The following is a 17,016-nucleotide window of genomic DNA, read 5'->3' as shown; positions in this document are numbered from 1 at the left end:
CTAGGGGGGCAGTGGAGTTCACTCTGGTTTTCCAAAGTGCCCATGCTCCTCATAGACTGATGGACATTCAGCACCTGTCAGAATCAAAAGTCTAAACTAGAAACTGGATTTAGGCGACACTAACAGGACAATTTTGCAGAATTTTGAAACAAACTGACCTTGGTGCAGCTCACTTATGAAAAAGTCATCTTTCTCCCCAAGAGCAGTCAGAATTCTCCTCTTCAGGAGTACTGCCCCGTGTCCAGTGCCCAGTCAGGATTGCGGAACTCCACCCCACCCCTGTTGCTCTCTGGGGCTTGTCAGTCCACAGTGTGAAGGTAACACAGTGGAAAGGGGGGGCACAGCTGCATCTCCCTCTCTAAGCATTCTCTTTGTCCTCAGGTTTTGCACCCCACCTTCTGTGGCCCCACTCGACAGAATCACGAGCATGGCATAGTAGAACTAGTCTCTCACTGGCAGGTTAGCTACAGCCTCGTACACTGATTGATACCTAGAGTGGCCAATTAGCCTAACTATGTCATTTGAGTTCCTGAATCAGGAATTTTCTCAATACATTCAGATTCTGTGTTGACAAACTAGAATTGTGGGCAGGCACCTTCCCTTGAAAGAACTCTCTTTTCCCCTCCACCGTGCTGTTTCTGGGACACCGCGAACACCTTCATGGGTGATGCTTCCTGCCTGGTGCTCTCTGCTGAGCCTTAGATCTGTGCATCACACTGCTTGCTGAACATGTCATGAATGCCTTGCGTATCCAAAACTTCCAACTTGAACATAGGATCTTCCTTCCAAGGCTAGCTCGTTCTCCTGGGGTCGCTGCGTCATTCGTCAGGCAGAGTAGTAACTAGTATTCCTACCTACTGAGCTGCATGTACCTATAAATGCTACAGCTGGTTTCCAAACAGCTCTCCAACCTGTCATGTTTTCTCTTCCCCCTGGGGTAACCCTGGTGATCTACCACACAGATTGGTGCAAACCTATTTGAAAAAGAAAACCTGGGGTTCCATGACACCTTTCCCTTCACTTAATCAAGTGGTTTTGGGCAAATCCATCCTGCTTCAATCATCCACATGTATAAACTGCAGATACTGCAAAGCTTGGACTCATAGTGTTGGTGGAGAATCAAAGTCCATGCTATTTGACTGTCCTGAGAAGGCGTTCCCTGAAGTCTGATGCCCTCCCTCCCGCCTATCTCATTGGCAGCTTGAGCCAGCCAGTCCACTGGGCCTTCTGTCCTGGCTCTACACCCAGAGGGAGGGCTGTCTGCCTGACTAAATGACTTCATCTACCACAAGGCTCTTCTCCCTGCTGTACCACTGCCAGCAAATTCCACAAGCTACCCTTCAAGACATGAATTCTGAAGACAACATGTGCCAGAGAATTTGTCTGCCCAAACAAAGAAACACACCCTTTCCCATGAAGACAAGATCTTCATTATGATGATGAAATCCAGCTACAGTAGCAATTTAACTGCTAACAGTACACCAGCCTCCCCACGCAACTGTGATGGAGGATATGTATGCGGCTGGAGCAAGAGAAGGACTCAGTGGTGGGCCTAGAGTAAGTGGTACTTGCAGATTGACCATGGGCAGTGTTTTTGGTATATCTGGTATGGTTTCTTTAGAATTCTATATGATAGTTTTAGGCAGCAAAGCATGTATGGTTCATACCCTTCATTTCTAGCTCCTTTGTTAATAACCTCTATTTCTCCCTCTTAGCCTCAAGTGCCTAGCCCAGTGTTCTGCATACAAAAAAAACCCAAAAAACAAAAAACAAAAAACCCAAAACAATAGACAACAATAGCACCTATGACTTCCTCAGTGTTTCCTGGGTGCCAAGTCCCAGTGTATGTACTTTGCAGGTGTTAGTTCCTACAGCCCTCATATGGACCCTAAGAAGTGTATAACCTTCTTATAAGTCTGATAGGTGAGAAGGTGAGGTATAGGATGGCCTCCTGAGTGAATAAATTCAGGCTTTGCACCTCTGAAACTGTAAGATCAACCATAGGTTTATGAGCAAGGTCTTTGAGTAAAAGTGAGTAGAGTCATGATTATATTCAATATTATCACAGGAAATATTGTAATGTCAGGAGGAAAAGTTGAAGTCTAAAAAAGAATGGGTGAATACATTCCCTGTATGTTGTATGCATGTGTGGAAATATCTAATGAATTCTATTAATTTGTATCACTAATGTGTTAATACTAATAACTATTAACTACAGGAAATAAGATTTAAAAAGCAAACAGCCGGGCAGTGGTGGTGCACACCTTAATCTCAGCACTTGGGAGACAGAGCCAGGTGGAAAAAAATTTTTGCTGGCAGTGGTACAGCAGGGAGAAGAGCCTTGTGGTAGATGACGTCATTCCACTATCTGTCATTCTACTATCTAGAAACAAACCAGTTATATGGAAACTATTTATCTTTCATATTTTAATAAATGAAATCCTTTTGTCTTATTTTTATATGCATACCTTCTTTTCTTTTTAAACCTTAAACTAGAACCATGCTGGTTATCATTTGGCATCATACCTCTTCCTACATAAATTAAGTTTTGACAGTAAGATTTTGTGATGTGACTTTTAAAAGGATAATTTCAAAGTTTAAGATTTTGGATAATGTTAATTGTTTTGCGGATTGTGATGAATCTTCATTTGCTTTTAAAATTTAACTTTTCAGACTATAGATAGTGGTGCTGGGCTGTGGATATGGTTAAATTTCAGAGCGATTACCTGTTATGCCTGACACCATGAGTTCCTGGTACCACATACACAATACTAGTCCTCACTGGCTGAAAATTTTGGAAGGAAAATAAAGAGAGCCTTGTATGTAAGGAATCTTGTATAAATTGCTTAGCACTCAAGTATGGATAGCCAACAGTCTCTGGCCTCAAGGGATTTCCTACTGGATTACAGAAGAGGACACAAAAATAAAAACCATAGAATGGTGTAGTAAGAATTTTTTTAACAAGAAAGACCCTGTCTTATCTTTGTTGAATCCTGCCTCCAGCTGGACCTGTGGGGACTTAACTCTTCCTTCCCTAAGATCAGTCCTGGGACTGGTCCTCTGGACATAGCCCCCTTCCTTTGCTACATCCTATTCCTTCGTCCTGCGTCATTCCCATGAAGATCCACATGTTCCTAACTATCTTCTACTTAAAACCTAGGTTGGAGGATGGGGAGATGGCTCAGTGGGTAAAAACCCTTGTGAGAATTAGAGGGCGAATCCTCAGCACCCGCGTAGATGCTGGACAGTGTGCTGGCAGGATGGCTCACTTCTCATCCAAGCACATGAGAGGCAGAGGAAGAACCAACCCTGGAGGGTTTGCAGTCTGGCTATGTAGACAAGCTGAACTGAAATAGTGCTGATCAGACCCACCAGCAGCCAACATCCCAGTCACACCAGGAGCACTGTGTGCTCATCTTATACCCCAGACAGCACATGACAGCAGCAGCCAACATCCCAGTCATACCAGGATCACTCTGTGCTCATCTTATACCTCTGGCAGTGTGTGGCATAGTAACACCTCCTCTTCTTGAAAGTTCTTGAATCCTGATTCCAAAGGTCTTTTGATGCCCTAAGTGCCTGCGTGTCTCACTGGCTATTCCTTTCAGTTTTCTTTGGAGCTCCTGTTTGGAACCAGCAGGGTGCCTAATACTCAGTCTTCGGCACCTTTCTCAATTTACGCTTTTTCCTCCCTATGGGACAAACCACCTGATCCTCATGACTTTCATAATTTCCCAAACTATACCTTCAAATGTGCCTCTCTCTGCTGAGAAACCTGTAAGTCTTGCTGCCAACTCTTGACATGAGTGCTGACCAGGTAGTTAAATTTCCACAGAAGACATGACTCCACACCACCCCTGCCACACACCTCACACCCTTTACCATCCAGATCTAATCTTCCTCTTCCTCAGATACAGACCCACACTACTAAGACTCAGGTTAGAAAACAAATCAAAACAAACAGCCCAGCAGCCCTTGGAGAGTCTGTGCCCTCGCCACTAGCAGCTCCCACCAGCACCTCCACCAAGATGTACTAGAAATCGCACGACTCTCCACTGGGTTGGAACTGTGACAGCCTCGGGCCTGGTAGACCATCACCTTTGGCTGCAAATGTTTCTAATTGGTTCCACTGTACTCTGCCTTCGTTCTTCACTTAATAGGAAGGCTTTTTCCTTTTTAAAAAATATGATGTTATTCTATCAAGTCCATGTTTAAAAGTCTCCAGTGGCTTCCCACTAAACCATAGTCTGTAAGGTACCATGGACTGTGCCTGTCTGTCCCAGCCACGTGGTTGTCTTGCCTCCTTCCTGCCACAAGGCCACTGAGCTTACCATGCTTCTCTCAGAATGTTTTCTCACCTGACCATTGCAGCTGCTTCCTGATTCACTTCCGGGTTCCCCTCCCACAAATGTTATCACCTTGTCCCCTCTCCCTCCATCTCATTCTGCAGTGCTGGGGCTCGAACCTATGGACTCATTCATGCTAGACAAGCCCTCTGCATCATTAGCCCAGTAAATGTCTCTTATGTTAACCACTGTTCATGTTGACTCTTAATTTTTTTTTCAAATGAACATCAAATTATCAAAGCGTTTGAATATAGCATCATACTTCTATTTTAAATTTGAGGTAAAATAAAGATCATAATCTTACAAGAAATTATGAATAAATAAGAACAATAAAATAATGCTTGGCAGTGGTGGCACATGCCTTTAATCCCAGCACTTGTGCAGCAGAGGCAGGTGGGTCTCTGTGAGTTCTAAGCCAGCCTGGTCTACAGAGTGAGATCCAGGACAGGCTGCACAAAGAAACCCTGTCTTGAAAAACAAAAACAAAACAAAAAGAACAATAATATTTTAGTAAGAATAATGGATAACATAAAAGCTTCTTGTTGTCCATTAGTTATAAAAAAGTAAAAAATTAATACAATTCATTGTGTTAACAATCATTTGTTGATTACAAAACATAAAAAACTGAGAGTGTTTATCTTAACTAGAGACATGGACTAGACCAATTAATCTCACTGGAGAAGGAAACAAGAATCAATGCTTCATTCTAAGACTACACACAGGAATTCAACCTAACAAAACTTTAATTAATCAACATGGACAAGACTATCATGACGGATTTTACCAGGGCTAAAACGATGTAGTTCCTTACATTTATCTGCAGACCCCAAAGTCTATGTACAGAGCTGAAAACGACAAGTTGTACGTACATGTTTGTGTGCAGTGTGGTGGGACATTCATGTTTGGGGTGTATCACTTGGCCTGCCCACACATTTTCCTACAGTTATTTCGGGCTCATGGACTGACTAACCACAGAAACTAGCTTGGCTCCTTTCTACATGCCTTCCTCATAGGCACCTAAGCAGCCCTTTTCCCAGGCTGCTAAAAACCAAGGCTCCCAGCATCCACAAGGCTGGTTGCTGAGCACCAGAGCTTCTATTTATAGAGGAAAAAGTACTTTCTAGGTTGAATCATATGTCTCAAACTCAAAAAAGTCGACTTCTATGTTTCATGCTTTTGGAGGCACATGCTAGACCAGCACAGCATGCATCATTTGAAATCACTCAACACTGCTATGACTGACAGTTTGAAGAAAGATATTTTTCCCAGATAATAAATAAAGGTCTAAATAAGATATATTATGATAATTGCTACCTAACCTGAGTTTTAGAATAATAAAACTTACACCACATTTAAAAGCTGAGTTAAACCAAGGCATACACACATTTCTTTACAAGACAAATCTCCATGGTATCCTCTAGTGTTTCCAGACACTATCCACAAGTTCCTCACATTGGCGTTTGATTTGTCAAATCCAGACACTAGTGAGGCCAGAGCCTCTATGCTTTCTTTTATTTAAAAAAGAGGGTGACAGCAAGGGCTATAAGTATAGGTATTAAAAACAAAAGCAGAAACAGACTCTAGACAAACTGACCTAGACAAGAGTCAAAGTTTTTGTGCTAGGCATGTGTACAACAGAAAGTCAACCAGACTGTCACATCTGTCTTAGGTAAGTTTCTATTGCTGTTATAAACCCAATGACCAAAAGTAACTTGGAGGGAGAAAGAGTTTCTTTCCTACAATTTACAACTCCCAGTCACACTCCATCACTGAGGGAAGTCATGGCAGGAACTCAAGGCAGAAACTGAAGCAGAGACCATGGAGGAATGCTGCTTATTGGCTTGCTCTCCATCATTTGTTCGACCTGTTGTGTTATATAACCCAGGACCACTTGTCCAGGGATGGCACCACCTCTAGCTGAGCTCTCCCATATCAGTCATAATCAAGAAAATGTTCCACAGACTTGCCCTTGGGCCAATCTTCTGGAGGCATTTTCTCAATTAAGTTCCCTCTTCTTAGACAACCATGGCTTACATCAGGTTGACAAAAATTCCAACCAGGACATCCAACTAAACAGTGTGCTAGGGAACTTGCATAGATGAATAGCATGGGGGAATGACCTCACATGCTCTGTCCACAGACATGGGGGAGGGTTTCCATGACCTCCCAGCCTTCATCTCCCCATGGGTAACACATGAAGACAGTTTCTGCCTACTCCTGAGGGCCACCACATTGAGTCTATGCATTAGTGTGACAGCCCCCACGACAGTGGATATTACACAGCACTAAGAGAAAGCCCAAGGCAAACTGAAGCTGAGTTTCTATTTAGCCATAGCATCTGCACCTTTTAAATGTGGAGAGCTCCAGCAGGGGAGCCCACAGGACATGGCTTAGGCCCCAGTGTTACTGCTGCTGTTACTGTTTGCAGAGAGCTTTTGGGTACAACTCCAACACAAAGAGCTTTTTTTTCTCTATTTAGTTAGAAAGTCACACATTCTTAATAAGCTGAAAGACATTCTGGTTCATCGTGTCATTTCCAGAAAAAACCCTTCCATATAAGCGCCATCAGATTGCAAGTAGGGACTTTCTGTAAAGTGACATGTGAGGCGTCTGTCAGGTGGGGAAGCAGAGTGTCAGAGGTGTGCTTTGTACCTAATATTTCAGCCTGTCTTGGCTAGGGAAATTATCACACCCCGTGATTGTTACGTCTTCCTATCGTTCTTGTTCCTCAACACATCACACAATTTAATGACACAAAAAAACAAAACTTTTTCTTTTAAATTTACTTTCCTGATGCATCAATGGGATTAATATGGATTTCGATATTTTAAATTAAAAAGCCACTGAGATGGCAAGACTTTAGAAACTAAATAGGATTACTATCTCCTTTAATCTTTAGAGTTCATGATGATACTTTTGAATTCCTTTAAAAGTTGTACCCTAAATCTTCAAAATCATACCCTACTAGTCACTGTATGCACATTCTTTGAGGATACAACACACATCACCGGACGTCCCCCACATTTTGTCTTATTAAGCAAGTATGAGCTAAACAGAATGTGGTGGGGGGGCAGCTGTCCAAAGGCTAAGATCTTAGAAGGAAGCAAAGGCAAATGTCACTAACCAGAGTTGAGTTCAGAGATGATATTCTATGCCCAACAAGAGATTGTCAAACTCCTTAAAATCCCTTGTGTCACAGATGGTCAAAAGCTAAATTCTGTAGTCTAAATGCACTAAAATGTCTGGGTCACCTGCCAACACACACTGTAATGGGTGTGTGAAATCAGGCATTTGCCCATTACTGTTGCTTGAGAAGATAATTTTGGTTTTCCTATTTTTTACTCTTTATAGTCAAAGAAACTTGTGTTTGCAGTGACCAATACCAGGTTTGTTGAATTAAAAATCTTATAAAAGTAAAGTCTGCAAAAGTGTAAGAACCAATTTGTTTTAAAATGCTACACAAATCTAGAGAAAATAATTTCCAAAGACAGGAGAAATGAATCTTTCACAGCTACTTTTGTGGTTACATTCATGTTATTCTTGAGTAAAATAACATAAAAGCTACTTGCATCAGGTCTGGACCCTAAAAATACTTCCATTATCATTTTATGTATGTGGTTGAATTATGTATTCATTCTCTTTTGCTCTTTACTTCTAATAAGAAATAACATGCACACAATAATAGATTCTGCCATTTCAATTGCTTCAAAGACCATTTAAAATTTTTTCATCACCCACATTCTTAAATTAGAATCTTTAGTATGTACTTTTAAGGTATTTGAGTGCCATTTCAGTCTCTCTTTGTATTTCAATGGAAATAATGTAAATTGAACAAATTAAAAAAAAACCTGCATTAAATCAAAGTCAAGTTTGGAAGCTTTTATAAAAAAAACCATAATAAATTATATCATAAATTATCACTTTCTTCTCACTTTTTGCCACAGCCTTTAACATTTTCAACAAGCCAGAATTTTCAATTAATAGCAAAGTATTGCTTGTCACATCTTAATGGATGTTACAAACACTGATGGACAGCAATAAGATGGACAAGGGTGCATTGAGCATAAAATATCAGCCTAATCTTTGTCCTTAGAGACAAATGGAAATCCGGGTAAAGAATTTTAACAGGCTAGTAAAATATGGAATTTTTGTGTTGCCTTCTCACAAAGTAAAATGCAACCACAAATCAGAAACAAGTTTTGAAAATAAGTATTGATTATGCAGCTTCCATAAAGGTAATTCTGAAGTTGTCACTCAGAAAGAATTTCCCCCATTTAAAAAAAAAATCATAATGCATTACATGCCTTTTCCTTGAGGAAAGCAAACACTTAAAAATGCAAAAATAAAAACTGCACTTTACTTCTGCATATAAAAATAACCATATCTCTGAGGAATAAGTGCATTTAAATCATTTTATTGCACTGGAAGCTGCCAATTCGCCTGTGAGTTGTTTCATTGCAGATGAAAAGAAATCAAAATACAGGACAGATGTTGAGCAAACCGCATTTAAGATCTGTCACACACTGGCATTTTTCAAGTGATTTTGGCTCCTCCATTAAATAAGGTGCATTTTGCTTGATTTTGAGAAGGGAAACATCAGGAAATATTTAAAGGCCAATTGCTGCCAATTAACTTTGATCAGTAAAAGTTCTATTTGAATCTTTGAGATTCTTCTCCTGTCTGAAATAACATACATTTATAAAGCCTAGCAAAGCAACAACTTGATGATTAATGCCTGTTGGCAGCCCTACCACAAGCTTGCTTAGCAGTGAGAGTTAAATAAACAACCGTCCCTGTGAAGGAGGAGGGCAGCAGAGTGAGAGCCGTGTTTTGTCATAATGGAGATAGGTGAAAACAATACCCTTCTTTGTTAAGAATGCAGCTAAGATCGTGTCTGCCGCCATCCATTCATAGTCAGCCAGCCATTTTAGGGATGTTTCCCCCAATAAAACCAGCTGCTGTTAAGAGATGAGAAGTCCTAGCAGCCCAAATAGTGAAGGTCTGATGCAAACTGGCTCCCAACAATCAGATTGGACAGAAAAGCACTGGAAGGGATGGGTAGGGACAGTACAGGCAGCCTCTGAGAATCACATGTGATACTTAGGAATCTTGTCATCAAATTTTAATCATGTGGGATCCAACTTTAAAATGTAATAAATACCACAAAGGGGAACCATATTGCCTTGTAAGCACTTTGTCTCAATATTCCAATTATATGTTTAAAAGAGCAGCATCCAATCATTATTTCAGAACCAATCACTAATCTTCAGATATGTTCCACAAAGTGCATGTAAAACAATGAGAACTTACTTCCAGGTCATTGAAAAACAGATGTGTGTCTGCCAAGTTAAAGATCATCTCCTCCATTCGCAGCCCGAGGGAAACAGAAGTAGGTGGATCCTAAAAGGAGAAGTTTACAGGTCAGGTTTGTATGATCTTCAGGTTGTAAGAAAGGCAGCATCTCATTTCAAAGGGAGGCAGTGACAGGGGAGGTGAGGACTACGTGCCACCCCAGGAGAGCTGGAAGTCAGCTGCCTGTACTGTCCATCATTTATCCCACGTGAAGTCTTCAGTGACTTCCTGGAGGAAAGGTGCTCCAACTATGGTACTAGGCATCGTAAAGAACTAGCTTGCACCCCCAGTATTACAAAGATAAGATATGAGGTTAGACACATGGAATAGAGGAAATCTATGCCACAATCCATGAAGAGTGTCTGCACTTAGAGTCCAAATAGCAGAAACTATAGTCTAGATTACGTTCAGAAAGGCAACAAGCAACAATCTTATTCTAGACAGTAAGTCCCTATCTTTTTGCTTGTATCCAGACTACCTGCCTGATTCAAGTCTCCTCCACAAAGGAAGTGGTGGCTGAGCTGTCTACTAGGGGCTAACGCAGTGACACATCCAGGGACCAAACAGTCAGTGCCATACAGAAGGAAGCACTAAGCCAAAAGGACCCAGCAGCTTTTTTATAATGCTTCAAGTCACGGCCATTCCATCTGCTCCCTAATGCCTCTGTCTTAATAATGTCTACTGGGATTGATGAGCTTGGGGTGGGGGTTGGGGATACTTTTGTTCTTTTTGATAATGCTGAATTTTTAATATATGACATTCAGCAACCAATATGCTTTCTGTTTGCAATCATTTATGCTAAGAAGAAAAAAAAATCCCACTTAGAAAGTATACAAGGAATATATAGTCAGTTTTAAAAGCTTTTCTTGGCACCTCCATAACCACTTTATAATGTATAGTATTTTAATTTTTTCCAAAGAATAATAATTTCTTATAATATCATATAATTATATTTTATTATCACAATAAAAAATAGGAATAAACACAGAATCGACCTAACAGGAGAATTGTAAATAGGCCATTTATTCCTTCAGATAGCCCACCCATCTGACAGGGTGTATGCACCCTGTGTCTCATCAGAATCTTGGGTCAAAACATAAAACACGAAGAAAACAACATTCCTTTCTATCACTACTGGCCAACATGGATGATGCACACTTCCGGTACTGTTTTCTCATTCTATTGCAGATCTCAAGACTTGATCACAGCTTTGATCATGTCCTGGAGTATCCGCCATAGAACTAGCAACCCCTGCTTTGGGAGGCTGTAACAAGTGTAGAAGGGGAGCCTTAGGCCGACCAGCTAGGGCCAACCTTGGCTCTTCCATAGAATAAGAGAGTAACAATAACAATACAAATCTTGTCTCTCAGGTCGCCACAATCACACCATCTCTATACATCAAGCAGAGAAGGAAGCTGGGATAGAGGGTTAGGAAGCAAATTCTGCACTCCTCACAGGCCAACCAGCTGAGCAGAGGCTGCAGAGCAGCTCCACCCACTTCACTAGCTCCACCCCAACACCACCCACTATCTACCTTTTTAGAGATGGAAGAGAAGAGGGCCTGAAAATAAGGAAAGGATGGCATCCTTGGCCTCTCCATTGTTCTGCTGATTGACAGTGGGAAAAAGGCAGGTGACTGTACAGCCAAGAGATGAGGAATGAAATCAACACCCACACACTTCCAGTTAGGTCATTCAGGCTGGTTTCCTTCCTTACCTCGTCCTTGTTTGATACCTCCTAATATCTAAGGAAGTTTTCATATATACAAGAATTTAAAAACAGTTTACAAATAAGTAAGACAAAGAAACAACTAACCCATGTGCTCTTAGTTTTAGAGAAAATTGTCACAAGGATTCTGCCAGTAAATGTCCTGGAAGAAGCTAACACTTAGATATCTGGAACAGGACTGATCAGCAAGGGCAGTTCAAACAGCTGTTTCTAAGACAGAACAGCAGTCTAAGATGTACAGAGAGAGACCAGAGAGCAGTGGTTCTCAGCCTTCCTAACCCTGTGACTCTTTAATACAGTTCCTCATGCTGTGGTGACCCCCAACCATAAAATTATTTTGTTGCTACTTCATAACTGTAATTTTGCTTCTGTGATGAATCGTAATGTAAATATCTGGTATGCAGGATATCTAATAAGTAACCTCCGTAAAAGGGCCATGCAACCCAAAGGGTCTCGACCCACAGGTTGAGAACCACTGCCCTAGAGGCTTCACGCCAATGGAAACACCCTGACTTGCCACAGAACCCTGCCAGCAAGTCTTTTCATGTGGTGAGGGTAGAGACTTACCACATCTATTTAATTGCCAACCGTGAAATACATGTACCACAATACTGCTGCTGTTTTTAAAAAAAAAAAAGCCTTATTTCTTCTTGATATGGTTGCTTATTTACATGGGCTTCAAAAGGATTTCTCTGTTGTTTATGAATATGTAGTGTACTTTAACTTTTCTTCATAAATTACAGAAACAGCTTGCTGGTTGTTAGTGTCACTCTTTCATAGTTTTTACACGTGCCACTTCAGGGTGCTGTTTCAGAAACATTTCCTACAGCGAAAACACACTTTGGCAGTAACAAAGAGGGGGGAAATTTAGCCTAGGAAGGAGGTCTGTGGAGAGCAGTATTTGTGGACATGTTTTAAGTAGAATCACACTAAAGAAACAAACAGAATCATGATCTAGTTCTCCCGCCTCGGTATTTAGACCCTCTCAACTGTTACAGAAATAAAAAAAATAAAATACAAGTTTGGCAAAACACATTTCTTGCTACCTGGAGCATCCTCTGATGTTTTCCATGCTCACTTTACAGTTTGCAAAGCAGAGCCCTAGGAGGTCCCTCCTCCCTGACATCCTTAAGTGCTAGATTTATGCGTGGAAACTGACCTGTCAAGTGCAAAGACGCCTCACACTAGCTGCTTCACCCAAGGGAGATTAGCAAAAGGGCAGGCAGACAGCCTGCATGGATTTGCCTACACACTTCGAGCGGCTAGAATTATAAAAAATTTTACTTTCCTATCATACTAAATATTATTTTAATACTTTTATTTTTTAAACATGCCTGATGTAAATAAAATGTGAAGAGAGCTAATCCTGGGCAGTTAATAAGTTACTCTTGGCTTGATGGCTTATTTTGGAAAATTCAGAAGAAGAAACAAAACAAACAAACTCTCCACATTCTTGGACCCAAAGTGAGACATGGAAATCACCATGCCTTTGGCTTCATTTCACTTTTCTTGAAATATGTCTATTCTTGCAATAACAGATTCCAGGGCTGCAGTTATGAAAAATTTAGAGCTTTGCCCTCTTTTCAAAGTAATATCTCATTTTAAGAAAAACTTATTACCGAATGTTTCCATTGCTCCACGTGACTATCTGGGGCACTTGCTGCTGCTCTCCACTCTGCTCTTGACTTTTCTAAAGCACTGCTTTCCCTGACACCACTTGTGAAAAAGTCAGAACTTTGCCCTCTTTTCAAAGTAACATCTCATTTGAAGAAAAACTCATTACCAAATGCTTCCATCTGACCACCATGGGCACTTACCAGTGGGGTTACCCTCTGGACATCATCCATCTTTCTGGGCATCCTCTTAGAATCTGATCATCCATCGTTTGGAACATCCTTGAGACTCTGGTCTCATCTATTCTGCAGTCAATTCAGGCCACCGTGAGACCCAAAGACCCTCCTGGCCCCAACCATATCATATTTAAGATCTTGACTATAGGATCACAAATCTATCAGCTATTGTTCACTTCTCCAGGGATGGAGAAAGCATCTGAAACTCAATGTGTGCCAAATCAAGCTCATCATAGTCTCCAAAACCTGATGTATCCCTTCACAAGAGTGGCACCTTAATAACCTCAAACCGCAGCATTTGATAAATAGCCTCTCCATCCCGACAACAAGCCAATCACAGCATCCTGATGCTTCAACCTGGACTTTCCATCCTCATCTTTCCCCACTTCTTTGCTTTGTGATTTTTCTCTAGCCATGGGCTTTTTTTCTGTTGTATGCATTACTGGGGTCTATCTCCTAAGCTACTCTTCTCCCACTTCTTCAAGCCAAATATCCAAACATTCTATCCCAAACAAAAGACCAACACATGTCTCACTTGTATTTTCTTCTCCAATGTGTGCCCTGTTTGTGGTTTCTGTCACAAAGTGCTTTCTTCAGAAGATAGCTAGTGAGAAGACCTACTCTATTATGGCTGTATTTATTTGTTATAATGGATATAGTTAATCTTTTCTGTAAATGTAGCTTAAAAATATCAGTTCAAATAAATATAAAATCAAATACACAAATGGTATGTGAATTTGAATATATTATGTGTTTAGATATATTTAATTATCTCATAATAACAATGCAGTGGTTCTGCTAAAAATTCTTACCATATGACCAAGGCAAAGGAACTGCTGTCAAGGGCTCTGTCCCCAGAGTTTCCCCACATTATTATATTCTGTTTTCTGACCAACCTGTGAGTTCATGCCTATCCTGAACACTGTTTCCCCCAGGCCTGACTCAGCATCTCCTATTTGTTTTTCCCCACTAGGCTCTGCAGTAATGTGAGAGTAAAACCATTTTATTTGCCAATTAAATTTGGAAATACAGATGAAGTTCTAGACCAGATCTGACAAAGTGTAAGCAGCTGAGATCATCTACTACCACTGTTATTTCTGCCATTAATATTATAGCCACAGCTGTGTGGCAGTCCAAACATGGGACTCCAGGCCATGGCCACAAGAGATACATCAATATTCCACATTCGATCTGGATGTGAAGCCCAGGTTTTTAAAAAGTAATAGCTGTCCTAAGAAAGCTCATCCTCTGAATTTCATTAGACAGAAGTTAAGGAATCATTTCTATAGTTTGGAACTTAAAAGCTCTCTAAGGTCATATGGTAAAATCTTGATCCGTACACATAGTATACTGGAAAAGAGAGAGTGGAACCTTCAAGAGGCTGGTCCCACAGGGAGGTCCCCCAGTTATGTTAGCCATATATTCAAAGTAGATAGTGGGACCCTCTTTTTAGTTTACCAGCCATATGAAGACTGGCTTGGCTTTGCCAAATTTTCCTACCATGATATGCTACCCTACCCAAAACAAAAGTGCTAATCATTCTTGAATGGCTGCTTCCAAAACCACTAGTCTTGTTAGAATAATAGAAAGCTGAGAAACATGGTCGCCCACCAGTGCTAATGGTAATGTTTAGGGTATTGGGAGTTCAATTTTATTGTAGTTATTACACTGAGGCATTTTCCACAAATTTTTTACACAACTTTACATGCCCTTTTTTTTTTTGAGATTAGAGTGTTTTTAAGAGCCTGGTCAACACAAAGCTGGCTTTAGTGGAAGTTAAATTGAGAACATTCAGCATAACCACTCTTAGGAGGAACTGCCATGGATTCTCCCAAAAGATGTCAGCCAAACTTGAGGGCACACAGCTGTTAATCAGCATGAAGATGACCCAACTCCAGGATGCTGGCAATAGTGTTCAATACCCTAAAGATCTAGGAACTTAGGAGGAGAAGTTGTATCAAAGAAATCTAGAAGAGTTCATCAAAAAAATAAAAAAAAAGAAGTATATAGACATGTAGATAAAGTTTAAAAATAGTTCTTGAAGGAGACTAAGAGGGGGTAATATTAGGTAATAAAGAGTTGGGGGGAGACACATGAGAAGTGAAAGAGGAAAAGTATTTGGGAGTGCTACATGGAAGGAGCAGGTGTAACAGAGGGTGGGAGATGTAGTGAAAGGTGATCACATGTCTTGAAAATATCACAAGGATATCTAACACAGCATATGCTGATTTAGAAAAACAAGTTTAAAAAGAGAGTAACAACAACAACAACAACAAAATGCTTGCTTGCATAGCCAAGTAGCATGGTTCCTTTGTAGTGGTTTTATATACCTTTTAGTTGAATCCACTTCTCCCTAGGCTCATTAACAAATGGCTGGTAGTAACATACAACTACAGCAATAATTATTGAGGGACTTTCAATGTAGAACCCTTGAAACTTTTTGAACAGTTACAAAATGAGCCTTTCCTTGTAGATTATTAGTAATGCACAACTCTAGAAGTCCTATTGGTAGTAGGATCAAAACATAAGTTTATAGAGTCTCTTTAAGAATACCAACATAATATCAAAGTCGCACAATAACAAGAGAAAGAATTGGAATCTTCTAGAATCAGGAAATTTGTAGCAAGTATCTAGTGTTCTAACAACTCAATGGAAGGCATATGCCATTTGGATTGGGCCACTTCATCAAAGGGTAAGAGTTTAACATCTTTGGGCAATTATTCAAAAACAAAAAGTATATAATTTTTTCCACAAATAGCAATTTTAATTGTTGCAGCCAGCTGAGCACAGATGAAGTTATCCCATTCTCCAACTCTCACAGGAACATTAATGATTTCCCCCAATGTAAACAGTCTCTTCCTGATCAGGATTAGTGTGTAGATGCACAAATCTTTGCTGGATACTTGTTTTCACAAGGAGACTTGTAAAGTAACTACCTCTACAAAAAGCCTATGGTCAGACTCAGGTGCTATAGGTCACTGGCTAGACCTTCCTAAGTAGCTACAAGTTATCAAGCATACTTAAAGATTAGGCACAGTTGCTCCTTGAAAATATTGCTGGTACTCTTCTCATTGGAAAGACATAAAGGAATGTGGCACCTATGAATCCATGAGGGTGACCAGTTATTAAAAGGGGTTATTAAAAGAGTTATTAGAAAAGCTAAGCTGGGCGGTGGTGGCACACCCTTTTAATCCCAGCACTTGGGAGGCAGAGGCAGGCGGATCTCTGTGAGTTTGAGGCCAACCTGGTCTACAGAGAGACTCTGTCTCGAAAAACCAAAAAAAACAAAAAGAAAAGAAAAGAAAAGAAAACCTAAGTAAGAACATCCCATAATAGACTGCTGGGAGAGACTGTCCAAGCCAAAAACTGACCTCAACACAGCAACCAGAAATGTGCATTTCTTACTGGAGGGATAGACCCAAGCAAATGGCATTGAAATCCTAAAGGAAGAAGAAAGGAAGGGAATGGTGGAGGGAGAAGGGAAGAAGGGAAGGAAGGAGGGGGAGAGGAAAGGAAAAGCAGTTTATAGAAATGCATGGGGTGAAGGAACACATCCCACAGAGATGGAGTCAAGAAAACCCAAACTTAGAAGGCAAATAATCTGGTTATTTCAATAGAAATAATCATGATTTTTAAAAGAAAATTTAAAAAAGGACCTAATAAGAACATACAGGTTGAAAAACAAGAGAATCTGGGTAAACTGCAAAAAAAAAAAAAAAAAAAGATGAATGAAAACATTG

At 40.5% G+C, this 17,016-nt stretch overlaps 1 protein-coding gene across 10 annotated transcripts in view; it reads right to left on the bottom strand.

Moving 5' to 3' along the window:
* Positions 1-17,016, bottom strand: part of Eya1 (EYA transcriptional coactivator and phosphatase 1) — a 148,409-nt gene that overhangs the window by 31,152 nt on the left and 100,241 nt on the right. For all 10 annotated transcript variants that reach the window (XM_052717817.1, XM_052717819.1, XM_052717818.1 and 7 more), the window contains one exon: positions 9,657-9,746. In XM_052717817.1, the coding sequence (XP_052573777.1) occupies positions 9,657-9,746 (90 nt within the window). The remainder of the gene's footprint in view (positions 1-9,656; positions 9,747-17,016) is intronic.

The sequence above is a fragment of the Peromyscus californicus genome, unplaced genomic scaffold (genome assembly GCF_007827085.1).
Source record: "Peromyscus californicus insignis strain IS unplaced genomic scaffold, ASM782708v3 Scaffold_5__1_contigs__length_169319896, whole genome shotgun sequence".
Classification (NCBI taxonomy): Eukaryota; Metazoa; Chordata; class Mammalia; order Rodentia; family Cricetidae; genus Peromyscus; species Peromyscus californicus.
Note: the sequence above shows the minus strand (reverse complement) of the source record. Positions and strands in the feature narration are given on the sequence as shown.